Source organism: Alligator sinensis, unplaced genomic scaffold (genome assembly GCF_000455745.1).
Source record: "Alligator sinensis unplaced genomic scaffold, ASM45574v1 scaffold647_2, whole genome shotgun sequence".
Classification (NCBI taxonomy): Eukaryota; Metazoa; Chordata; order Crocodylia; family Alligatoridae; genus Alligator; species Alligator sinensis.
This window is the reverse complement of record NW_005841832.1, coordinates 6,812,569-6,840,316: the sequence shown is the minus strand read 5'-3', so window position 1 is coordinate 6,840,316 and position 27,748 is coordinate 6,812,569. Positions and strand designations below refer to the sequence as shown.

Below are 27,748 nucleotides of genomic sequence, written 5' to 3'. Positions count from 1 at the left end.
GGGGGGGGGGGGGGGGGGGGAGGAGGGAGAGCTGGCTCTCTGCTGCTGCATGCACTCCTGGTGGGGTGTGAGGGGCATGTGTCCCCCAGTTTTGTGCATGGGGCAGAACTATGCTGCCTGCTGTGGGCTCGGACTGCCTGCACTGCTGCTCTCCCCCTAGGGCCTATGTGTACCAGTGAGCAAGACCCAGCATGGTAGGGCAGATCAGAGCGAGGACGCTCAGTGCTACTGCTATGAGCCCCATGCTGCCATGGCAAGGCACCCCCTGCCCACCTGGCCACAGCAGAGGTGGTGGAATGGAGTTGTGCCCCTTGTTGCTGTTGGGTGGGCAGGTGGCACCTCATCATGGTGGTGCAGGGCTTGCATGGAGGCACCGAGCTTCCACCCCTGGCCCTGCTATGCTGTGCTGGGTCCTGCCTACTGAGCCCCAGAGGGTCCAGGTTGGGAGGGCAGCAGGACAGGAAGCCCTGAGCCCACAGTGGGCAGCCTGCATCTGCTCCCACCTGGCAGGCTCTGTTCTAGCTGTGCCACCCCACAATCCACTCTAGCTGCAGCAGCCACTGCCTCCCACAGGTGGCAATCAGGTCTCAGACACAGCTGTGGGGGGCAGGGAACCATGTTCCTGGCCCCATAGCCCTGGTAGCTGGGGGCCCCCTCAGACAAAGCTGGGAGGGGCGGGGGCTATGGGTGGGGAGTGAGGGGCACCAGCAGGGCTGTGGGGCTGTGGAGGGGCTAGTAGCTCAGTCCCAATTCTATTACTAATTTTAAATGAGTATTTTCTTCTCATTTTTTGACAATAAGAATCCCCATATCACAATGTCTAAGCTTGTATCCCAACTTCGTAGCTCCCATTGCTCTTAATGTTTAAATTGCAAATGGCCTCAATATTTTTTGTGCCCCAAGTAAAAAGCAGTTTGTTTAAATCCTCAGTACAAAGTTTGCCCTCCTTGGAAAAAAAGAAAGTGCATTCAGAAGCACAACATGGATAATACTTCTGTCAGCCTTAAGCCAACTTGGCTTATGTGCACCAGCTCTCCCACACTACAACTAGTTATGCCAGCAAAAGTATATAGACATCCCTCAGAGATGAATGTGTAAATCAATTTCTGGCAAAATAACTACTAGCCTGGGTGGGAGCTTACTAGTGAAGAGATCATGGATAAACAGTTGATAAGGAGAGGGTATATAGCTGGGGCCAATAATTTTGCCCCTTCTTTTCCCTTTTTTTATCTCTGTGGTTGGGGGCTGCTGCATTACTCTTTTCTCCCAGTTTTCTTTTTCCTTCCCTTTCCTTGTAATAGCTCACATGTTGCATCATACGCAGCTACTAGAGACATTCGAAACACGTTACTGAAGTCAGGACTGGTCCTTTGGCATATGCCACACATGACCACATATGGCAAACTGGGATTTTAGGAAGCCCTGTCTTTTCAGCACATGGACCTGCCCTTTCACCACATCCATGTGCATGACCACCCCCAAATCACCAACACTTTGTAACTGATGACATCTTATCAAACACTTGCACTCCCTGCCTCAAGAGTTTCTTAAAGAAGCCACGTTTCCATATACCCATTTAGATGTGGTTCCCTGATCATCTGAAATTACTCATCTCTACCCCTCTTCTACATATATTTATATATAAACAACTTCTACATATCTTAAATAGCTTACTTCATGCACTAAATTTCAAGCATAGCTAATGCTTTTCTGTTACTAACAAAATCAGCTACTTCATACTTACAACTCTAGACTAGGAAAAACTATATAACATAAAAGGTTAATGATTCTATTCCAAAATGCACTACAATTTTTTAGCCCATGTTACAAGGAAGTCAATCATTTGTCTGAAATCCAGTGATGCACTGATCTCTCCCTCTCTCTCTCCCTCTCTCTCTAGCAGGGCTAGTCCTGACAGGTGTTCCTGGGACATATTGTAGTTGAAGAAAAATATGTCTTTATCAGCTTCAGCTTTGAAAAGCTGCTTTCTGCTGAGGCAACTGTCACAGGGACTGTCAGCAATATTTTGCAGGCTATACATAGATTAGAATAAGCATTGGGAAGACCAGATTTTTCAATTTACTTCTGGGGCTCAAGCATGATATGATTCTAGAAGAAGAACATCTCAACAACATGCATGCCATCTATATCAGAGTTAGTTAATCAGTGCCTCAGCAGACCATCTGGTATTTTTTCATGTTCTTTAGATCAGTACATGAACCCAAATATATTTGTGTTCATTGAGGAGATCAAAAAATTCTTCATACATTGTCAATATACAATCTGCTTCTGTATTGAACAATATTTAATTCTTATCTTCCTTCTGCATCTTTTTTATGCCTATCCTCATGTTCACAATTTTCTGTTTGTGTCAGATGGACTTCTGTCAAAGCTGCAGTGACTGCCAAGTTTGTTGCAGGCACTTTTGCATCAATAAGTGAACTTTCAAGCCATCTATCTAGACTGCTGTCACCCCATGGACATACCACATATTTAGATTTTATGTGAATTTGCTTGCTCTTTTGATCCCCACAATGTAAATTGTGAGAAAATGATGGGAGTGTGTTTCATTTGCCAGGCAAAAAAAAACGCTTTCTACTTTATGGAGACAGAAATTCTTAGTGGACATCACTATAATACTACCTTTAAATCTTCATGTTTTCAGTCTTAAACTCCTTTCAAAACCTCAAATAAGGTACTGGATGAACATCCTTTCAAAACCTCAAATAAGGTACTGGATGAACATCCTTTCAAAACCTCAAATAAGGTACTCCATAAACATGCTGGAACAATCTAAAGAATAGTGGGCGTATCTACACATGCACTTCTGCTGGCTTAAATTTACTGTGCAGTAAATGGGAATAGGCCAGCATCTACACATGCAGGCATTAAAATGCATTAACGCTGTGTGTAGACTGAGTTGGGACTAAAGTTAGACCCATGTCAGTCCACATACAGTGTTACTGCATAGTAAAGTGTCTACACATGCGTTACTGCATAGTAACTAACTGGCCATAAATTTGATACCTGCATATTTCAGTTATCAAATTTATTCTGAAGTTGACATAAATTGCCACGTTTACTGCACAGTACAGGCATGCACATGTAGATGTACACCTGTACTGCACAGTAATTTCAGTTAGACACGCCCAGTTTGGGGAAGCAGATGACTTAGTAACACAGATCAGAAAGGTTAAGTAAGCTGGGGCAACTGTGAGGTACAAAAACATTTTGCTATTCAGAACAAGTTGTGCATATACTTTTAGGATGAATTAGTATTATTTCTATGTCCCCTGTGGTCAAGGAAAGCAACCTCATGATTTCCAGCTTCTTCCAGACTGGCTTTGGATCAATTTCCTTGTTTTGCTAGCAAACAAGCAGCAGACCAATGATATCTTACTACAGTGAATGTTCACAGTCCCAGACACAGGCAATGGGCCTACGAATGATGATGACAAAATGAAGTTTTTTGAGGGGCAAAAATATATCACAACTGATCCTAATAACTACAAGTATGAACCTAAAATGCCTGTGTACCCCCTCATGCTATAGGAGGGAACTTTCAAAATGAGACCTGAGCATGTCCAGTGGAGTAATGAGCAGATACTACATTCATTTTGGGAAGATCAGTGAGACCCTCTTGAGTATGGTTAGTGGGGAAATGGTGATGGCTGGCAGGCATATTGGGTGTACAAGTGAGGATGAGGAAAGCAAATGTTATTTTAGCAAGCAGGTTCAAGAGTGGTGTGGCAGTTGGGGCCCAAGGTGGGGCCGGGGGAGAAGTTATGTGAGAAATGTGAAGAGGGGCAGGGTCTGGTTGACTGAAAATAGACTGTCCTCTATAAACACTGACTGATCAGGACTGGATGAGCTCTGGACTGGCTGGCAGCATGGTAACAAATATGTCCAGTGTCCCAGGTACTGAAAGAGGGTTATGGGGAATGTTAATAATTTTTCTCTCAATCAAAGAAATGTGCATCCTGCTCTAAATGCCTATTGGGAAAAAGAGATATAACATAAGTATGCTGGATCCATCCGGAGGCTCCAGAGGAGATGGACTCAATCTGCTCTTTTGAATAGCCCCATTAAGAGAGTGGTGGATCTTGCATTTAGGTGTGAATGTCAAAACTGAGCATTAATACCAGCAAATGAGTGGAGGCGTCCAGAAGAAGCTGTTTTTTGTTGCTTTTTTTCTTTTTTGCTTTTCATAGTTTCATAGTAGCTAGGGTCAGGAGGGACCTGAACAGACCATCTAGCCTGACCCCCTGCCACAGGCAGGAATGAATGCTGGGTTCATAAGACCCCAGACAGGTGATCATCCAACCTCCTCTTGAATTTGTCCAAGGTAGGGGCGAGGACCACTTCCCTAGGAAGTTGGTTCCAGATTTTGGCCACCCTAACTATAAAATATTGCCTTCTGATCTCTAACCTAAGCCTATTCTCCATCAGCTTATTACCAGTTTATTACCATTGTTCCTTGTCATCCCAGGTGGTGCTAGGGAGAAAAGGGCTCTACCTATTTGCTGTTGATCTCCCCTGATGAGTTTGTAGGCAGCCACCAGGTCCCCCCTCAGCCTCCTCTTGCTGAGGCTGAACAGGTTCAGGTCCCTCAGTCTCTCCCCGCTGCTCGCATCTTGCCAGGTTGAGTACAACCCATCCACCACTACTCTCTGGGTGCGCCCCATCAGCCAGTTTTTTACCCAATTTTTTATGGACTTAGAATATGTGGCTCTCTCAGGGACAGTGCAGCTGGTTTGCAGTTTGTTACAGAGGAACAATATAATGTATAAATACTGTTATTTTTAATTTTTGTAGGGTTTTCATTTACAGCTTGTTATCCATTTGTTGTTATAGTGAAAAAAACAAAAAAAGAGTTCATAATGTTGGACTTTTTTTGTTATTAGTCACTGAGGTAACTTTAATGCCAAGCACCCCATCCTAGGCGCTGCTGGTGTGTGCTTGTATGTGTGTGTGCATACATGCATAAGTAAGCATGTATCTTTGTGAGAGTGTGTGTGTGTGTGTGTGTGTGCGCGCGCATGCGCGCACGTGTTTGCATGTATGGAACCCAGAAGGGCTTTGCGGTTGATACTGAAGAATCCTTACATCTACATAACATACTAATATAGTAAATTAGGAAGAACTGCTAAAGTCAGAGTAAAAGGGTTTATATTGCATACTTTCCATTCCTGTCCAAATTTTGCCATGGGCTCAGCTTGGCCAAAGAAATCCCTGTTCCCTAAATGTTCTATCAAATGCCATGTTTTCCTTTGCCAAATACTGAATGATGGTCAGTAAGTGCTTCAATAAACAACACAGGTCTCATCTCCAATTTTCAATGAGACTTTAAGAAGTAGGATCAATTGTGGTATTTGTTTTTAGTCCACATTCTAAAGTCCTTCCAGCATGCTCTAAACTTTCTAACAAGAACCTAGGGCTTTATGTATTTACTATGAAAAGAGGAACTCTTAATGAGTAAAAAGAGTTCCTCTTACTTAACTGAACAGCTTGTCTCTAAAAAAAAAAAATCTGTATGTTTTGTCAATGGTCACAGCAGTTAGACTCTCTTCATTTTGTCACCACTAATTATTTTGGGTACAGACAGAAGTGACAATTTTCACATGATCTGGCCACAAAAAGCAGTTTATAGCTGTGACAAAACACAAGTGCGTGACTGCAAATAGTTTAAAAAATGGTGCATCGGGTAAAAATGTAACCCCTCATTGTATGAGGTATCAGATGTAACATCTTTTGTAGCTTGTGTCCACGGAGCTTTCAGCCTGTCACCGTTTTTAGAATGGGAGGGGGGAAAGGGAGCAGAGGGAGCTCAGTCCTGGTTTTTTTCAGACCCCCCTGGAGGGTGGGGTAGGTGTACTGCAGCTCCCTCCCCACAAGTTGGGGGGGTCCAATTCACCCACCCCACCCTTCAGCACTGGCTGGGGAGCCCCAAGAATGAGCTCCCTCAGCTGCCTTCCCCCACTCCCATTCTGAAAACAGTGAGCACTGGCAGAGAGCCTGGTCATTGCTATGCGAACCTGGTTGCAGGCTCTCAGTCCCAGCTAGATTCTCCTCCCCCTGGAATCAACAATGAACTTCTGTTTGGTTTGGGGTAACATTGTAACTCTGAACGCTTTGCAAAAATCATTCTGAGATACAGCTGGGAGCTGCACTTCTATCTGCACCCTGTATGCTAGAAGTTTCCCATCAGGATAAGACTTTCACTTGCTAATCTTCTAAAGGGAAATTTCAGTTCTAAGTGTGGCTAAGACTTATTTTATTCCTTGAAACCCTGATACTATCTATTGAATGCCTCCAGTCATAGCAAATGTGTCCTTAAACAGGATTTTCAAAAGGGTAGTTCTTTCAGTTTTTCATTAGAATGTAAGGAAGCCGTATGTAGTGTTGGAAGATTATATGTCCTCTGTATTAATGACCCCTTCCATAGAGTCCAAAACTTTTACTTCATTTTTGGTTCCTTACAATATTACTACCCTCTTCTTTCAAGCATATATTTGAGGCTTTTATCCAATAACTTTGGTTTTCAGTTCTCTCTTCCTTTACTTTTTTCTGATTGATGCTAGATTTATACAGTCTTTGTCAAACCTTCATTTTGTCTCTCTGCAGGGAGAGTCATGAATTGGTGATATAGTTTTAGAATTCTACTAATTTACCTTTGCTATTTTTCCACTCAGTCCCCCATAATAGACATAAATGGGTGCCTATACACATGCTCTGGGGTGGGGTGCATTTTAATTAGAATTGCTCTTATGAGCTGTTCTAATTAAAACGCCACAGTGTCTCATATATTCACTGTCCAGTGTTAAAAAATAGTGGTGGGGGTGCTTTAACTAAAGCTGGTTTGACAAGCTTTAAACTGCCCCCATTGCCATTTTGAAATACAGGGTACTGAATACACGAGACACTGCAGTGTTCTAATTGGAACAGAGTCTAATCGAGTCTGCTCCAATACATTCTAATCAGAACATGTTGGAGCACATGTCTGGGCACCCATAATAAGCTACATCTATGATTTTTGACCCCTTCTTCCCTGATGTTAAGGAGAAGCAAGTTTTCTACAGATTAACTAGTGATATAACAATAAAGCCCTTGTGCTAGATATTACATGTGGACAAAAGTGAGAAAAAGTATTAGAAGCCTAAACCAATTCACACAAAATGATTCTTAACTGTGCAGTGAACACAGTTTGACATCAGTACTTTCAAATCAGTCAATGTGACAAGACAGGCCAGTATAAATAAGTGAAAAAGGACACTTTGGACAACATAATGGAGACTATCAATACAAATAGGTCAATCCACTTGCCATTCTGAAAGTGAAATTGCCTTTTTTTTTTTTAAAGGAGAGTTGCATTTGGGCCAGTGTTTTAAAAACTGATCCAGATGAGTTTCCAATAATGAATGATAGTGGATAATATTTTCTGCCTTTATATGGCCCAGGTAAATTGCCAAATTAAAGCCTCACTGAGATGAGTTAGGGCTAAAGGCAGGAAAGTAATCACAGTTCCCCCTGTTTGATTCTGCAGACCCATGTTAGCATGGGAGCAGAGCACTAATTTGCATTGAAAAAGGTGAGCTGGGATAAAATGAAGTCAAGGTTGAAGTCTGCACGGAATCCAGGTTTTTTAGCAAATGTGTCCATTGTTTTGGTTTTGCTTTTCAAAGAACAGAGAATGAATGACTACAATTAGAAAAAAAATTCCCACACAGCCAGTTTTGTGGTTGCTGCACAGAGAATCAACAAAATCAAAATAATGCATCCTTGGGTTTACCTGTGAAATTAATTCTCGAATATTAACCCCTGCCCCCCTCTCCCCCCCCGAATAAACAGGTCATTATGCCCTCCCCTGATATTAAAGCCTCTAAAATCTAATTCCAAGGGAGGAAAGCTTCTCAGTGTTCCTCCCACATTATTCCATTAGAATAATTTATCAAGATCAGGAATAAACCACGGGGCCTGCTGAAGAAACCCTGCATATCAGCAAAAGACCAATGCCAGGTCAGTCTTCATGGAGCACAGGAGCAGGAGGAGCAACCAACAGTAATGGAGGCCAGAGAAAGTCCTCAGAGATCTTGTAAAAGGTGCAATAAATGGTGAGAGTATCATTAGTATACCTTTTTTTCCTTCCCCTCACCTGTTAGGGATGAGAAGGATGCTTCTGCAATAACGGATCAACAAAATCTTGACCAAAACTACAGGAAACCCAGTCAAAGGTATTACATAGGGTGAATTCAGTCACTCTGCTCTACAACAGTTTTAACTCTACCCAAAGTGGGGATAATTTTAACAATTCCTTCTGCACCATGGATCTCATTTTCTTAATGGTCATTCAAAAGCTGTTGATGAGGACTTACTTTCTACTGGGATAATTTTTAACCCAGTATGTGAACAATTTTGTTCATATTCTTTGAAAAAAAAAGGCTTTGCCTAAAATTATCCATGTTACAAAGCAAAAGTAATTACATATCAATTCTGGTTTGTTTTTAATATTTACTATAGCAAGATAATTTTCTTTACTGTAATCACTTTTGTGTCCTCATCTCTGCTTTGCTCTCATTTGAGCGGAAAATGTCATTCTTTGCTTGTTAATTAAGTTCACCCAGACAATGCTCAGAAAGTGTTTTTCCGTTAAAAAAAAAAACAACAAAACAACACGTCAAGTTTTAAAAGCTTTTCTAGAGGAGTGAACAGGATTTGGAGAAAAACAATTTCTGCAAGCTCTAATTATACAGAACATTTCATAATAAGCACCAAGAGATTTCTACTCAGTGAACAAAAATCTGTTTTCAGTTAGCAATAAATTTACCATTATAATGATGATAGCTCTTAGTTTAATTCATGGGCACATTTAAAAATATATCCCTGTGAGCAAAGGAAAGGTATGCTGCTGGAATATGCTTTCTGAATATCCATGCATAATGTAAACAACTTCTAGAATGCTATAAAACTGGCAAGGTTAAAATGCTGAAACTGAAATTTATATTTTAAAAGTAATTCACACAGTAAAGACTGGATCAGGAAAAGTTAATCCTCAAAACTGTGCTTTCTAGGCTTGTTTTAACAAAGGGATCAATTCATCCTAAATCAGTTGCTAGCTCTCAGTAGCTCCAACATTTTCTTATTCTGAAGAGCTACTTGTGCTTTTTGTGGTTCTAAACTGGAGACACCCATTTGTATTCAACTGCAAAATGCTGTGATACATATTCTGTAAAGGCTGAAAAAGGGTATCTTTTCCAGAAGTAAGATCACAGATTCTACTTGGCCAAAGCAGTGCATACAATACTTAGTATGAAGCTCAGATTCACTTTTTTATGTTCATTGAAAACAGAATGAAAAAGTAGGAAAATTATCTTCAGATTCACTTTCCCTGTTTCTTGTACCCAAATGAACTATGGAAATATAAGAATCTTAGAACAGCAGGAAATTTTTCACGAGCGATGATATGGGGCATTTACTCTGCATGTAGCACAAACTACTGAGTTCATGACATTTTAACAGTTTTTCCTGGCTGCTGTATGTATTCAAACTCCAGAAATGAGAACCGAGAAAAATCAGACATGATTAATAGGGATATGGTCCAGATGGCAGAAAAACTATATACTGTTTGCACAGGAAATAGAAGAGTAATACAAATACTGTAAGCAGGAGGGACTACATATAAGACAAAAATGTCAGCGTGTTTCAAAAAGTGTCTATAAACATGGACTTTTATTGTTGGTTTTATTAAAAAGTGATATATACTTGTAGACAAGTGTTTCATCTCTCTCCTTTTTTAAAATACACTCTCAATTACATTACAGTTTATTATCCCTCTTGCTGGTGGTCGCTCTCTCTCTCTCTCCCACAATTCTTCATTTTCATACATGACAGTATGAAGCTTCATTTGAAGCAAACAATTCATACTCATTGGGTGAGGCATTTTTTGTTGCCAAAACATGATTCATTAATCTTGATTTCAATGACTCCTTTCCACTTAGCAGCAGGCAAGGGTGATAGAAATGGTGATGTGATGATGGAGATAAAAGGTAAAAGAAAGTGTATCCCAAAAAATAAGCCCAGAGTATTGTATGCCATAAAATTCTGACATTCCTCTCATAAGGTAAATCCAACTTATGAAAAATATGTGCATACAAGCAAAGTGCAAGTTACTCTTCACACCTGCCTAGGTAGACCCCTCAATGCACCTTGATAGTATTAAACCTCACCAAAACAGGACAATTCTACCTATGCTAACTCCTACCTACAGTATAAAAGAGATTCAGTTTATTCCTGGTATAACTGAACTGACACTAAACATTATACTGACATAATTATTTTTGTAGGGACTCATAGCACTAAAAGAACTAGTTATACTGATAAAATATTGATAGAGAAAGCCTATAGTTTATAGTTACCTCACCTGCTCAGTCTTGATCAACAAACCTGGGCATTGCACAGGTCATTCTGTAAGCAGCTGTCTAAGATGACTGTTCTCAGGGATATATAGTTCAGTCTGGCTGGAAGGAGTTGTCTTAATTGAAAACTCAACTCTGTCACTTCCTCTGGATATGAAATAAGAGTTTACTGACAGGCTATAGTCTACCACAGGTCAATCTCTGCCTATATTTAAAATGAATTCTTGACAGGACCAAATGAATAAGGGCAGATATCTAATTATGAATGAGTAACAATGAAAATAAGACGATACAGTGTTAGCATTAGGTGTATCAATTTGAATAATTATGCTGAAACTCAAACCACACCCAACATTAAATGATGCCAGAAGACCGAGCAGAATCTAGCTGTGCGTAGGTCCCACAAAGGGAGAAATCCATTCCATTCATGTAAACACTGTAATGGCAGGCTCTGTGCAGATGGAGTAGGCACTGACTAATCCTGTGAACCTGGGATCACAAAAGCTTGTGCTCTCTGTATGTAACTTATTTAGTCTATAAAGGTGCATATCTGCTCTGCCTTCTGTTTAACCCTGTGGGGCAAGGGTGGTTTGCTGACATGTAGCGTCTCACAGCTACTCCTCTTATTGGCTAGAATAGTGAGAGCAGACCACCTGTGGCAGCTGCAAGGGGCAGTGGAGCCACTGAATCTACCCAAGCATGTCCTGGTATGGCTGGCATAGAGACCTTTTCTGCTGCAAGGTAAGTCACCTAGGGGATATTCTCTGCAGCCCACATGTGGGGACAGGCAAAACCCGACACAACTGGATGTACTTCACTTGAATTGTTCTTCCCTTTTGAAGAAGCCAATTTTGAATTGCTCGGGATAATCAGAATAATCTTTTGAATCTCGCCTAAGAATAAAAAGGAATAGAAATTCCTCTTACAACTGAATTATTTCACAAAATGGTATACAACAGTATACAAGCTACAGCATAACTATTTTGGATTCTGGATTAGATTTACAATAATGTCTGGTTAGTAATTCTTCCTATGATCACCTCTTTCCTACGTACTGCAATATTAATGTAAAACTCAGTTCAACAAAACCAGTATTAATGTTTCTCTTTTTTTCCTTGTCTGTTTGTGCTGTATCTGCATAGCATTCATTTAACTGAGCTTGCTATTGTAAAGATTGTTTGGATGAGTTCTTAAGTTTTTCAGAGCTTTACATCAGCAAAGCAACTGGCAGGTTCATTAATAAAATATTACCTCTATTAATAGTTATGACTCTCTAAACTGGATGTTTTAAATAAATATACATCCTTTTTATATTTGAGTTGTACTTACATGGTCGGGAAAGTCAGCTTTCAGTTCACTGACACTTCTACACCAATATGCTGCTGTTTTCTCACTGATAAGCTCAATGTTTAGGAAAGAGCCTTGACCAGGGCCATACAGAGGGCCTGAAGTAATTCCACGTATAATCCTTGGAGAAACATTGGTAACAATGTCCTGAAAAAACAATACAAAACATATAAAACAATACAAAACATATAAGGATGCAAGGATAACCACTTATTTAAAAGCACATTTCTATCTGTAAAATTATCTACAGTATTGTTATAGGTAACTTGTAAGATTATTATAACCAACAAAGATTACAGAAAGGCCACCTTAATTTCCCATACAGAGCAAAGGAGCAGTTGGCATGTCAGAATGGGATTTTAAACAAAAACAGTGTGCCGAGCTACATATAGCTTACTGTTAATGAACACCAAACACAGGGGTATGTCTGAAACCGCACCCATCTCCAGAGCTAGGAAGTCTGAGTCAGATGTGGGTAGGCACTATGGATGTGCGAAACGGCACCATTCTGTTTCGGTGGAACAGAGTTTCGTTTTGATTTGAAACTGCTGTTCCGTTTCGTTTCGTTGAAAAAGTTTCACTCATAGGCTATAATGGGGAAGCTCAAAACAGCCTGTAGCTTTGTCACTTCTATCCTGATTTGGATACAACTTGCAGAACTGGTAGCCCCTTCTGACAGTGTGAAGCCTGCCAAGTTTCAAGGAGATAAGTGCAGGGGTTTTGCGGAAACTGCACCTCAAAGACTTGAAAACAAAACTCATGTCACGTGTATGTGTTAAGCCACAGTGGGGTCAAAACTGCAGGCATGGTAGCCCCTGCTGAGGTCACGAAGCCTGCCAGCTGTCAAGGAGATAGGTGCAGGGGGAGTCTGGGTTCTGGGGCCCTGCACCTCTAGCTGCTGACAGGCAAAACTGGAACACACAGCTTAGTAACTGACACCAAGGCAGAAAGCAGGGCAGTTCAAACAATGCTGTTTTTTATACAGTTTTTCCATCCCTCCTTTAGAGCACTGGGATTGGAAGAGACCTCAGGGAAGGATCACAGTCTCTGGCCAGCTACACAGTCAATAATGAGAGCAGTTCTTCCTCCCCGTTCCCCCCTTTCCCTCTCCCTCTCCTTACTTCAGTTTCTGTTTCCCTGCAGGCAAGCCCATCTTGAGCTTCGAAACGCAAAACGTTTAAAAAATTTCAAAATGTTTTGACTTGCCTCGTTTTGTTTCAAAGGTGTTTCGAAGCTTTCTGTTTCATTTGGATTTTGCTGTTTTGAGCTTGAAACAACTCAAAACAGCGTCACAAAGAAATTCTGGTGAAATTTTGCAAAGCCCTAGTAGGCACCTTCATCGACTCTGGATCCAGAGCAAGAAATCCTGTTCTGAGGGTAGGTTCTAACATCCATTTTTTAAAAAACAAAGTAACAGGCCTCACAGTTTTCTGCTATGATGTGCCTGGAAGAGGCAATGGAATTAAGTGTGCCAGCATCCACCTGTTGCATCATAATCCAATGGTTGCAGCATTCACTCAAAAGTGGATGACCCAGGTTCATTTCTTTCTTTAGCCTGAGGGGGTTCAAACTGATATCTTGCACCTTCCAGGACAATGCCCTAAATACTAGGCTATGAGTTAGTCTTGGTATGGATACTCCCCACCCTTTCTGCTGGAATCTGGCCAATGCACAGTTAATAACTCAAGATCTATCTGGGCACTCAACAGGAAAGGGGGAGTCTTAGGGTCCAGCTCTTTTTCCCAGGACTGCTTAAACATTTTATCTCATTTAATATAATGAATGCAATCCCAGGAGCAGGGACTGGATCCCAGGTTTTCCTCCTTTGAGATGTAAGCTATTAGTTATGCTCCCTCACTTACTAGCCCCATGAATCCTCATTTCTTCTCTTTCTTTTTTTCTGCACACATCAACAGAAGGAATGGAGAGTGCCCCATCCAAGCTAACCTAACAAGGAATCTCAGTTTATAACCTATTCTCTCCCCTGTGAAAAGAACTGCAACTTTTTTGAGCAGATCTGTGGCTCAAGTATTAGACTTGTAAGTCACCTCAAGACCCACCAATGAGCTGTGGTAGAGATCATCCTCAAATTGAGAGATTGCTGCTGCCGCCGCCAAATGAGTAATATAACTCATTATATCTATGCTAGTTAGGTATGATGTATGCAGGTATGAAATAGTAATACTTCTTCTGTGTCCTACATCTTTATATTGCTTCCTGCATTAAGGATTCACAGTCTTTTTGACCTGAGTTATTGCAGCCTAGGACAGAGTAGACACCATTGCATATGAGTGTATAAGAAGACTATCATATAGATTCCACGACTAGAGACAGACATTACACACAAACCATTTTAAGTGATCAGAAACTGGTTTAAGCCTGTAACAGAACAGATGTTCACTACACATAAACCAGTTTGAAAATTGCTGAAACCGGTTTAAGATAAACCTGGTTGAATGCAGTATCAGACTGAACTGATTTGGCTCAAACCGGTTTATGCAATGTCTGTTCCAGACCCCTTGCTGGTTTAAGTTAAATCAGAGTCCCCCAGCATCCCAGCATGTGCTCTGGGCTGGGCGAGGCTCTCTGCTACAGCAGCACTGGCCTCTCCCTTCTGCTCTCTGTCTGGAGCTCGGCACAGACTTGCAGGCACAACAGGATCTGCTGGCTTCCCCGTGCCCCCCTCTCCTTCCCTCACCACTCACTGCTTAAACAGAGATCCGTTCGTCCTCTGCTACAGCAGGGACCATATCCAGCATGTGGAGAGGTGTCTGTGTGTGTGTGTGTGTCTCTCTCTCCAATTTCACTGGGATAGGCAGACAGAACAGTGACAGCTTAGGGCTTTTGGAGCTAATCAACAGGTCAACCAGTAACATATTTAAGAAACTTAAAGTAATGTAGAGAGAGGCTATTGTTTTGCTAACTGGGTGATAAAGACTGTTATCAAGCCCCACCCTGGCTGGCTTGCTTGCCTGTCAGTTTGCTGCAGACAGTATGACAAAGCAGGCAGAGAAATTGAAAAGCTCCGTATCATCAACAGATGCATGCACTGCACACTCCCCTGGCCTCAGAGTACTAGCCTGGGGCAGGGGGCTGGCAACACTCCCGCCACTTGAGCAGCCAGTGGGGAAAAGCCTGGGACTGTGCAAGCAGACATCCCTAATGAGAGAGTCCTGCCAGGGCCTAGCCATGCTCCCCTTAGCTTAGCTCCCTGCAGAAGGGAAGGGAGGGCTGCTTTAGCACCCCCCCGGCTTTTAGCTTAAACCACTGCAGGCATGTCCCTGAATTTCCTCAGTCCAGAGAGAATGTCTGCCCAGTTTCAAACCATTTCAGCCTAGCCAGGTTAGACTATCCTGCAAAGATTGAATCAATTCAGGCTCAGGCTTTTTGAATGTCTGTCCCTAGCCCAGTTCTGCAACTGGATGCACATGGACATAGGCCTGCTTCCTACTAGAGACCAAACGCTGAGCCTCATGCTCTTACATCAATGTCAAGGTAAGTCTATATGAAAGTACAAAGTATAATGGCAGGACCAAAGTCCTATCCTGCAAAAGAAAAACACTGATGCACTGATGCCACTGAAACAAAAACTTGTTTTTAAGGATAGGATAAAAATAAATCAATCAAATGAATCCAATGTTATAAAACATAATTTTTTCTGAGATTACAATAATAGTGTCAAACAATTTTACAATGGGCATTAAACAAGTAAAAAAAAGAAAATAACTTGTTCAGTAAGCATAATTAAGATCCATTTCATAACTGCTTTTATATTGATATAAAAAAGCAAACAAACTGTAATATTCTGACATTATTTAAAGCTCAGGAAACATACATGGGAAAATGTTTCTTTTGCCAATTTCTAATTAAAAATAATTTTGAGTGAAGGTCATTTAGTTAAGGATTTATCAGAATTATTTGTTTAAGTACCCCTCCTCACCATCTTGTCATTTCTAGTGAGATAACATGAACCCCCATTAGTACATAGCAATTAAGGTCAATTTACATATTTTAATTAAGAACCGTCCCATATAAAACAATTAGGGTAATAGGCATACTAACTGGATTTCATAACATTTGGACGTTTTTCCAACTAGATACACAGGAAACCTTAATTAGCATTAATTAGTGCTGATCTGCATATGTTTGATAAGGCATACCCTTGCCACAAAAGATTATTTATTCCCGAATCTGCCAAATGCTACAGTAGCGGAGGATAAAGGGACTTTTCTTCACATTGTATGTAAATTCTTGGTAATTTTCATTTGTTTATGATTTTCATTTGTTTACTTTAAAATAAATATGCAGAAATACTTTATATGCATAATTATGTACAATCACATATATAGAAATGATACCAAGTAATTTTCACTAGTTAATCTATTACCAGGCCTATAATAATCCTTTAAACTTGAAATACAGTATCACATTTAATCTTCCTATTATATTTTGTCTTGTACTGCAAAGATGCTGCATTTCACATAACAGCGCAATTTCACTTTCATTGAAATTTGTTCAGTGCATCCTCTGAAAATAAGCAAGTCAAAAACAGAACTGCAAAAATTATAGCTCACAGAAAGAAACCACAAGTATATAAATGTGGTACACTTTGTATTTTTCTCCTCCTTTCCCCACCTCTTGAGCACCAAAAAATAACAACTTTGATTATTTTCCTATTGAATTACCTCCAAAAAAGCCAATGCTCTGAACACCTGTATTGTCACATCATCCAACAAGAGAATAGATGCCAAGTCAGTGAACCTGCATGCTGACAACAGCCCAGCGAGAAAAGGATCTTGAGTTATTCATCTCACCATGGCTTGGGCCTGCAGAAGCTGGCTTATCACTTTACTATGAATATTTTTGTTTTCTGAATTTGAAATAATTTACTATGGATATTTTTGTTATCTGTTTTTACAAGACTGACAAGTTGCAGCTATGGAATAGCTCCTTCTCAAGTGCTTTTGGCTCTCACTAGGCTAGACCAATGTTCTTTTAAGCTTCCTAAGACTAAAAAGAGGCACTGCTGCTGGCTTTGGGCCTGAGCTGCCCAAGATTAAGCAGAGGCAGTGACTCTCCCAAAAATCAGAGTGTGATATCACCTCTGGCTTTGGGTTTCTAGCACTCTCTGTCATGATTCATGTCATCTGCCCAAGACTCCCTTCTGACAACAGAGACCTTGACATGCAACTGCCAAGGCTCTGTGTTTGGTGCTGACTCCCAGTAGCTTACACGTACCTTTTTCCCCACATTTTTCAATCTTTGAGGACTGTGCTTTAACAGTATAGCTTTCCAGAGCAGGGGTCAGCAGGTCAGCAATGTTTTCTACTAGCAAGGCAGAATAACCCAGCTTGAGTCCAAGTAAGGCCAGCACTGGGACCCAGCTGCCACCACTGCTTCTCCCTATGGTCTGGCATGGGCAAGGACCCCACTACCCAATTCCAGTTAAGTGAGGTGCAGGCAAAGCCCCCACTGTCAAACATTGCTGAAATCCTCATTATGTGGGCTAGATCCAATGGCTCTATAGGATGGATACTGTCTGCAGGCCAGAAGTTTCCAACCCATTTTCTAGGGTCATGTAGCTAAGGTTTCCAAAACCAAATCACTCTTTATTTGAGCTAGTGTGAGGTATACAGATTTAGATACTTCCTGCACCCAACAACATCTAAACATCTTCCTTCCCCCACTGTCATGCATTTTTGGGGGATTTGGTCAGAGTTTTGTGCAGCATCCATTAATCCTTATTGGAACTGCCTCGCTGCCTTCCCTCTGAATTATGGGGTCTCTCCTTAAACCAGCTTCCTTTATTTGTCTGCAATGGACAATTCCTGTTCTAAGAACTATCATTTTGTTCCTTCTCCTATTCATGTTTCTTTTCTCTGAGATTCCCTGAGTTTTAAAACTAGCACTAACACCTGTTTTCTGATTCCTGTTTCTGGAGAAATTTCATTCTATTAAGGCTCCAAGCTCCTTCCCCACCTCCAAGAAGTTCAAGAAGACTGGGTTTAACCTAGCACTGGCTTTTTGCTGTCCTCAAGTAGTATCTAGTCAGATAGGTCCTAACAGTGTTTAATGACTGACCTGGACATGGACAGACATGTTTGCACTAGCCCCTCCTCTCCTTACCACAAAAACAAAGAAATGGACCTTATGGGTGCATCTACACGAGACGATACTGTGCAGTCATTACTGCATGTTTATTTAGTACTTATATTAGAAAGTATTAAATAAAAGTGCAGTAACCGGAGTTACTACGCAGTAGTGCCGGCGAGCATCTTTCTGGTGACGCTACTGCACAGTAGCCTTATAATACTGTGCAGTATCGTATTAACACCATCTGTGCTGTAACACATTACTGAGCAGTATTTTTCAGCTACTGAGCAGTCAGCATCTCGTGTAGACATACCTCATGTAGAAGAAAGCCATAAAGAGTAAGGCCACTTGCAATTCAAACTGGAATTCAAAACCTGCACACAAGTGGAGTGCGTGAGTCCTCATACACGTAAAATAAAATCAAGAAGATAATAGAAATTAGCTAACTCAGTGGAATAAATGTACAATATTTATATGGAACTGCCCGCATCACCACCTTCCTTCTACCACTTTTTCTCTGATAAAAAGTCAGGAGGGAACATGGGACAGATGATCTCAAGGTCACCAGTTCTATGCTGGTTTTCAGGCAACCTCTTCCTTTTTAGTTTCACCTCTTTCAGTCACCACAGTGGTTTGAATGACAGCATATATTATCACCTGTGCTAGTTAAAGCCCTAATTTAATTAGGCATATAATTGTGCTTTTAAACAAGTTATCTTTTAAAAAAAAAGTCTCTTCCAAAAACAGAAGCTCAGATCAGGACAAGGGAGATAATCTCAATCCTATAGCACTTGGAGAGTGTGACAGAGCACCTTATACTGCTTTGCTCCAACCTGGCACTTTCTTCTGGTTGTGAGAGAGGTACAGATAAACATCAGTACCCAACTTTCCCCCTCTTTCATAAAGTTTCAAGAAAAAACAGATAATTATCCTGCCCTATTGTAATAGGGCTTTGCATAATGCTCATAGCAAGAGTTTTGTATGCTGACTGCATAGTAGGCCGGTATTATAGCACGTAACTTTTTGCTTTGTGAGATTGACCGAACCATGAACCTAGACAGTAGAATGTTGTAATGCAGTGGAATGTGGTAAACACCAGGTGGGGCGGGGGGGTCACGACTCATCCCCAAATTCTTAGCTTGAGATAACCAATTCCCTAGTTCGAGATAACTTTATTTACTCCAGACTATATAATCTGTATATTCTTAATTTACGGGAGTTCCTCACACTCTGGCAAGAATCCTGACTTGCGCAGAGCCCGGTGCAGGCCATTGCATTCCCAGGATCAAGACACTCCGGGGCCAGGGGAACTATGCGGGGTAGCGGCTGCTGCCTAGAGCCGATGTGAAGTAATCATCCTCTCTGCTCTGTCTTATTGCCTGCCTCTGCGACTATCCTTAAATAAAGCTTTGCAAGAGCGAGAACAATCGTGAGTACATCCTTTGTTTAAGTGCGGGGAATCTTCTGAACCCAGTAGTTCATTCTAAGACAACTGGTGTTAGCAGTGGGATTCCCCAGACGTTTGACATGGACCTATTTAAGAGGCTGCAGAGGGAGAAGGGACAGGGATCAGAAAAAAGGATGCCAGGTTGGCCCAATACCGGGTTGTGGTATGGGGTAGCAAAGACACTCTGTAAATTGAGTCCGTCTGTTTATTGGAGTAAGGAGGAGTGCCCTGTAACTCCCGCCAAGGTGCAATGGTGGGTTGAGAAGGATCTTAAGTCTGAGGGGGGGAGTGGTGCTAGACGCACTGTCCCTTGGCTGCTCCTTACAGTGCTTGAACGTCTGAGTACACAAAATGCTCATCTGCAGGAACAGCTTAATCAAGCTGTCCGTTGGCAGACACGTCTGAATTCGAATGAAGCAATATTGCATGAGTTATGTTCTAAACAACTTGATTCTAGCTCCTCTAACCGTTCCTCCTCCCCACCAGAGCTGGTCTCCCAGCCGTCTAAGCTGGAGGCAGCTCCGGCGATGACAGGGATAACTTTATGGAATGCTAGGAGGATCACGGGTCAGTGGATAGATCCAGAAAAGTGGGATGGAAATATATGGAGTGATGAGGGTGAACATGTCAAGAGTTTGGCTAGTGGGGAGGGCCAACATGCATTCGCACGACCAGTACATTATGATCGTACCACCCAGGGCCCTACGGGAGTCAGCAAATCCCCGGAGATCAGGGGGTACACAACAGCAAAATTGAGTACCTTGGCAGAGAAATTTTGACAAGGGCCAAAAGGGGACTGAAAGCATGGATATTAAGGGTACTTAATGAAGGTGGTGCACATGTAAGTGTCACTGTAGCTGAATTGAAGGCATTAGGAAATCTAACAAGAGACACTTTATACAATGCTACAATGAATACTGCACAAGCCCCAGGGGGCACCCATGCTCCGCTATTAGATTGGTGTATAGAATGCTGGATGGATAGGTTGCCAAAGAGGGGAGATCATGATGATCCAGGGCCATGGTCTTGGCGGACCATGGAGGAGGGACTGGGAATTTTGCAGAAAGAAGCAATGCAGAATTGGATGTATGGGGGGCGGGTAGGGAATGGTCCAGAAAATATGCCTTTTACATCTCAGATTAAAAATTTGTTAATCAATACTGCTCCCTCCCATTTGCGTGCCCATGTATCCCTCCTATTGGTGGAATGACAGGGGAAAATGGTTTGGGACATAGCTGCTAAATTGTTAGAGAATACTCCTCATGTGGAGGCTGGGGGTTCACAAATGCGGGCAGTTCAGAAGCAAGCAGACAAGGAGCAGGGGGGGAATAAAAAGATGTTAACTCAGCGGGATTTATGGATCTGGCTTATAAGCTATGGGGTGCCCAAGGAAAAAATTGATGGGCAACCCACAAAGGTTTTGGTGCAGAAGTATCAGCTGTTAAGTAGACAGAAGGCTCCAGCGAAGGAAGTCCAACCCTCAGCCCCCCCTCCCCCCGTTATACCCTAATTTAAAGCAGTTTTGTTTTCCCCAGCCACAATGACATGATGGCCAAGGTCCCTCCTGCCGGAGTGTAAGCCTCCCTTGGCAGGGGGACCGGAGGCCATATGCCCAAGTTACGGTGAAATGGCCGGCTGGAGGAGTTCAAACTTTTCTAGGATTATTAGATACTGGCTCTGAGATTACCATTATACTGGGAGACCTGACTAACTTGAAAGGGGAAAAAGATGCTTTTAGGAGGATATGGGAATGCGTCCGTAACCAGGTGTCTGGTGACTGTATATTACTGTGGGACCCACCAAACGCAGGTTAATGTGGGTAGTGGTATCGCCTATTCCTGAATGTATTGTAGGGATTGATGTTCTAGGGGAATGGAAAAATATCTGGGTAGGCACTCCGAACAATGTCAGACACTTATTGGTGGGTCATGCTAAGTGGAAACCCCTGGAACTACCGATTCCTCACCAAATTGTTAATCTTAAGCAATATCGAATTCCGGGTGGGAAGGAAGACATTACCAAGACGATCAAAGACTTGCAGGAGGCGGGTGTACTTGTGCCCATTAACTGGCCGTTCAATTCTCCTGTCTGGCCAGTTTGCAAACCTGATGGGTCGTGGAAATTGACAGTAAATTATCGAAAACTTAACGAAGTAGTAGACCCGATTTCAGCTGCGGTACCAGATATGGTTTCTATGTTAAAGGATATTAGTGCCACCTCCGGCGAATGGTACGCTGTAATTGACTTGGCTAATCCCTTTTTCTCTATCCCTCTGCATGCAGATCATAGAGCTCAGTTTGCCTTTACTTGGGAGGGACAGCAATACACTTTCACCGTACTTCCACAAGGGTATTTAAACTCCCCTGCTTATTGTCACAATATGGTCAGATATAATTTAAGTGAGATTTCTTTGCCTGAAGGAGTGTTAGCCAAACATTATATTGATGATGTAATGTTAATAGGCAACACCCTGAATCCTGTGGCCGAAGCTCTAGAATGTGTAGTAAAACATATGCGGGAGAGGGGGTGGGAGATAAATCCACAGAAAATTCAAGGTCCAGCCCAAAATGTAAAATTTCTGGAAGTTCAGTGGTCAGGACCTACTAGAGACATTCCACAAAAAATAAAGAATAAACTACTCTCTCTCCCCGACCCTACTACCAAAAAAGAAGCACAAAGACTGATCGGCCTTTTTGAATTCTGGCGCACCCACATACCTCATCTTGGGATATTGATGCAGCGCCTGTATAAAGTAACACATAAAGCTGCTGCTTTTAAATGGGGAGAAGAACAACGCCAGGCCTTCAATGATGTAAAAGCAGCTGTCCAGACTGCTCTGCCCCTGGGCCCCTATTCAGCATCTGACCCCATTACATTAAAAGTGTCAGTATATCAAGATCATGCATCATGGAGTTTGTGGCAAACTCCCATAGGGACACATCAAAAACGCCCATTAGGCTTTTGGACTCGAAAATTACCTGACGCAGCTGGTAACTATACCCTTTTTGAACGGCAGTTGCTGGCGTGCTATTGGACATTGATACAAAACGAATAACTGAGGGGCATGAGATTCGTATTAGACCAGAAATTCCCATAATGCAATGGGTCATGCAGGACTCCATCTCAAACAAAATAGGAAGAGCCCAAGAGTCCTCCATTATCAAATGAAAGTGCTACATACAAGAGCGTGCAAAGCCTGGCCCCCACGGCGTCAGCAAACTTCATGAAGAAATAACTACCCTGCCGGCACCAGTGAAAGGTGGACCGAATTTGTTACCCGTTGCGACCTTGCCCCCCCTACTTGCCTCATGGGCCCCTTGCTATGATGATCTGCTGCCTGACCAAAGGAAGGCTGCCTGGTTTATAGATGGCTCAGAGCAATACAAGGGTCCTACTCATGTATGGACTGCGGCCAGTATTAACCCTGTGACTGGTCACCAACTCAAGGATACCAGGATGGGGGCCTCCTCCCAATGGGCTGAGTTGAGAGCTCTTATGCTAGTGGTGCATTATGAGACCGAACGGCAAAGCCCGGCAGTTTGGATCTATACTGATTCCTGGGCAGCGGCAAATGGTTTGGCAGTATGGTCTGGCGCTTGGAAGGCCTCAGACTGGAAAATCAGAGGAAAAGACTTATGGGGCCAGGACCTATGGAAACAACTGGCTGTAAAATCTGCGGTAATAAAAATTTATGTTGGTCATGTGGATGCCCACCAACCTATCAACACTGGAAATCCTAAACATAAATGGAACAACCATGCGGATGCTTTGACCCGGCCAGTGTTGGAGTGTCAAACCGATTTTTTAGCCAACTGGATACACCAGCAATCAGAACATGTGGGAAGGGACTCGGCCTATGCCTGGGCAGCTGCACATGACTTGCCCATAACGCAGAGTAAAACCACATCAGTGGCAGCACGGTGTCCGCAATGTCAATTGGCACGAAAGCCCTTGAACAAATGGCTCGGCCATATCCCCAGAGGGCACGGACCTGCTAAAAAATGGCAAGTTGACTATATTGGGCCACTGCCAGCAGTAAATCATTATCACTATGCTTTGATGGCCATTGACACTTTCTCCGGATATGGGATTGCTGCACCAGTCCGGAAGGCAGATGTCTCTTCCACCATCCATGTATTGGAGGCACATCTTGTCCATATTCACAGCATACCCCATAAGATTTCCTCCGATCAAGGTACACACTTCACTGCATTGCTTACCCAGCAATGGGCAGCTGGATTTGGCATTACTTGGACATTTCATATGCTGTACCACCCGCAGGAAGCAGGCCTCATTAAAAGATGAAACGGTCAACCGAAACAACTATTAACCAAAACACTGGGCCCGACCCTCCTGGGGTGGCCCTCTCACCTGCCTAAAACAGTGGCTACCTTTAATAATAGAGAACTTGTCAAAGGACAATCACCTATGAATAGGATGCATGGATGCGGGAAGAAAGGGGTGGAGGAGGGAGCATTGAGAAAGACAATGCTCTCATTGACCATAAAACCAATACAGAACCATAAACCTTTTTTGATTCCCGCCTCCATGACTATTGGCTCAGTGGGTATGGATTTAGCAGCACCTGAAGCAGGTACATTGGATGTGGGACAGATGGCAGTAGTACCTTTGAATTGGTCTGTGGATTTACCTCCTGGCTGATTTGGGCAAATACAATCTCGGTTGGGGCTTGCGGCTCGAGGGGTGGTGACCGAGGGAGGTGTGCTAGACCCAGACTACCCGGGGGAAATGAAGGTCATACTGTACAATCAGGGGGAAACGCCTTTTATCTGGGAAAAAGGGGATTGAATAGCCCAACTATTGCTTCTACCTGCTCCCTTTGTGTCTGTTAATGGTCAGATATCAAGTTCTTCAAAGGTGCGGCATCAGGATAGCTCTGAGTCTATGGGGCAACGGGTGTGGGTAACTCAACCTGGGAAGGATCCTATACCCGTTGAACTCATAGCCGAAGGAGAAGGTAATACTGATTGAATAGCACCTAGGGGTGGGAATCGATACCATTTGAGACCTAGGGACCAATTGAAAGCAAGGGGATTATAACCCTTAGCACTCAATCCAGATGATGGCCCAGTGGGACGTTGAAGATGCTGTTGGGTGGACTGCTTGGCTAGTGGCTACCTTCTCTGGACTGACAACATTAATCAGACTGGTACACGGTATATGGCAAAGCCTCTTTGGAAGAAACCTGTTTTTGCTATGCATCACTTTAACATTGTCATGTACTGTTTTGTGTGTTTGTCTTGCTTGTATCTCTGCAGAAACGCAGTCTTTGCAGCTACCTACCAATACCACGGGGGATGGGTAGGTGCACCTCAAAATCGCATTTCCGTCTACTATACATACCCCCCTGATTTGCAGTCCTGTCTCTTTTTAAATTTAAATGTTGATAGCATCTCATGTAAGATAGGACCATTGCCTGGGAAAGGGTGGGGGACTTTGTATTGTAATGAGACAGTTACAATAAACTTTTCCTTTGCTATTGGGGGCCTCCCCATTAAATGTACCACCATCAAGCAACTATGGCTAACAAAGAGAGAAGTTCAGCAGAGCCTAAAAAACTTATCCGGAAGTTGGGAGAGCGGATTCGGGAGTAAAACCCTGATTACCCAAGTTTCTCCAAACTCCACCCTGATTTGTTATAATACAAGCATCATAACAGGGAGGGGATGGTGGGTTCAACTGCTTGATGTTAGGCACCAACCTAGCGTGCCCACCTGGAAACCCCACATAGCTAGGGTTAGGTCAACCTGTTGCACCATGTGGCAAGGACCTCGCATCCATCATGCTCAGTATACCATCAATACAACCAGGGTAGACCTTCGAAAATCAAAAAAGGAATGTGCTCCCTGGTTGAACCATGCATTGAGAGTTAAAAGAGACATGAGTGATACTATCCTAGGGGGAACTGGAGCAGGCACAGGGGTGGTCAATAGCTTTAACATTGAAACCTTATCAAATAAATTGAGTAAATTGGGCTCACTTGATGGACAGGCCTTAAAATTAATAGGCTCCTGGGGACACCCTTATTGCCTTGGTTGACCGGGATGCATTTAGTTGAAACTTATCATCTTTGGCAATGGGTTAACCAGACCGCTCTTGAAATAACTGGCATCTTAAAGAAGCAATCCACCTTTCAAAATGCCACCTTGTGTATGCTTTGGCAACTGCAAGCATATCAGCAATATCATAATTTAAGAGCTGTCATACAAGGATCCTCAGGGTCAGAATGGCAGAAGGCCCTGGGGATACAGTTTAAGGGGTGGCTGCAACCCCTTCCTCAGTACACCCAGTGCAATACCAAATCTTGCACTGTGGAGTTTAAACTAGCCATTAATCAAACCTGGCCTGCCGTGTGGTGTGAAATACAAATATTCCCCCAGTTGTTTGAAGATCAATGGTGGGTCCCCACGTTTGAGGGTCCCCATGTTGATTTAATGAATAGGACTCATCGCATAAATGATTGTGAGAATTGGCTGGAGGGATGGGTGTGCCCCGCTCATAACCATTTGTATGAGCCATGCACCTACAGTCATGACCCAAGTCATTGTAGGTGGGAACACTGATGGTTACAAGAGACCCTCGCATATGACTTAAGGAATGGGACAGCTTGTGTGTTTTCTCCTAACCTGATTCAGTGGAATGGGGACAAGGTCTCCTCACCCCCTGTGTGTGAGTGCCGCCACCAGGTGAAGATTATTACTAACCTCCGTACCAAGGAGAGCATCCCCTTCCTTAATGTCTCATATGAAGCCATGCACTCTACCCTCTCCATTCCTCTGTGGTTATACCTGCTAAGGTTTCTTTTACACAGCTTGAGCAGCTACTGGACCAGCGTGAAAAAAATCACTCGCCAGCTCCTAAAGATAGCTACCACCATTGCCTGAACCAGAGTCCTGATAATGACCCAGCGTGGTGAACTACTGAGAATCGCCCAAGAAGAGCATGACCTTACAGTGCATCATTGGTAGGACATTTTTAAAGGGTGGCCCCCTAAACCGAATGTTGTACTGAATTTTCTATTGCATCCTATTGTTGTTATTTGTTTTGTAGCCGTATACTTGTTATTATGGACATGCTTTTTGTATCTCTGCATTCAGTCTCTTGCCCATTTGTATAACATTCAGCGTATGTGAACTGCTTAGGACGACTGCAAGTTAGACCTCAACATTTTTGGTGGTCTATCTCACAATCGAGGAGTGGACTGTAATAGCAAGGGTTTTGCTTAATGCTCATAGCAAGAGTTTTGTATGCTGACTCCACAGTAGGCCGGTATTATAGCACGTAGCTTTTTGCTTTGTGAGAGTGACCAAACCACAAACCTAGACAGTAGAATGTTGTAATACAGTGGAATGTGGTAAACACCAGGTGTGTTGGATCACGACTCATCCCTAAATTACTAGCTTGAGATAACCAAATCCCTAGCTCGAGATAACGTTATTTACTCCAGACTACATAAACGGTATATTCTTAATTTACAGGAGTTCCTCACACTCTGGCAAGAATCCTGACTTGCGCAGAGCCTGGCACAGGCTATCGCATCCCCGGGATCAAGACACTCCGGGGCCAGGGGAACTGTGCAGGGTAGCAGCTGCTGCTTTAAATAAAGCTTTGCAAGAGTGAGAACAACCGTGAGTACATCCTGTGTTCATGCGCGGGGAATCTTCTGAACCCAGTAGTTCATTCTAAGACACCTATAAACACCTTTTGCTGCTACTTTATGGAAAGGAGCATGTGAAAATGGTATCAGAACACACAAGTTTAAATATCATATCAGATTTCAAATTTTAGATGACCCCAAATCATTAAATTCTATACATGAAAAATTATACATTTGCTATAATTTTCCAAATTATATATAATCTAATTGCTGAGTATCTAATATTCATCTCCACCACCATTGTGGCTGAAAGGCAAGTGGCAGGAGCTCAGGCAACTTGACCCCCACCCCTTGCCCCCTGCCAATGCCTGCACTCCCAGGACCCAGCCCTCCTGATTCTGGCTCCAGCTCTGGCCGGGAGCATGGAGCACATGGTGGCAGCGGCAGCTGCAGCTCTAACCCCTGGGGCTGGAGCTGGGATCACAGCTGGAGCCACAGGAGCTTCCCTGCCATGGTACAGTCTCCCTTGTGCCTTCTCCCTGCACTGCATTGTCTCCCCTGGGCTACCCCCACTTCCCTGCACTGTGTGGTCTCCGCCACACTGTAACCCCTGCACTGCTTGGTCTCCCCTACACTCTGCCCCATTGCACCACATAGTCTTTCTCATGCTTCCTGCTGGCACTGTGCAGGTTCTCCTGTGCTGCCCCTCTCTGCACCATATGTTCTCCCCTTTGCTTCCCCTTCTTGCACTTTGCAGTTGCCCCCAGGCCCCCTCCCACCATATGAGTCACCCTGGCTCTGGCCAAGTAGCAGTGTCAATGACTCCATCCC

The 27,748-nt window shown here is 43.0% G+C and overlaps 1 protein-coding gene across 1 annotated transcript in view; it reads right to left on the bottom strand.

Moving 5' to 3' along the window:
* The window catches only part of DPYD (dihydropyrimidine dehydrogenase), a 646,991-nt gene that overhangs the window by 212,499 nt on the left and 406,744 nt on the right, over window positions 1-27,748 (bottom strand). The window contains exon 14 of the mRNA XM_025193285.1: window positions 11,742-11,906. Coding sequence (XP_025049070.1) covers window positions 11,742-11,906 — 165 coding nt within the window. The remainder of the gene's footprint in view (window positions 1-11,741; window positions 11,907-27,748) is intronic.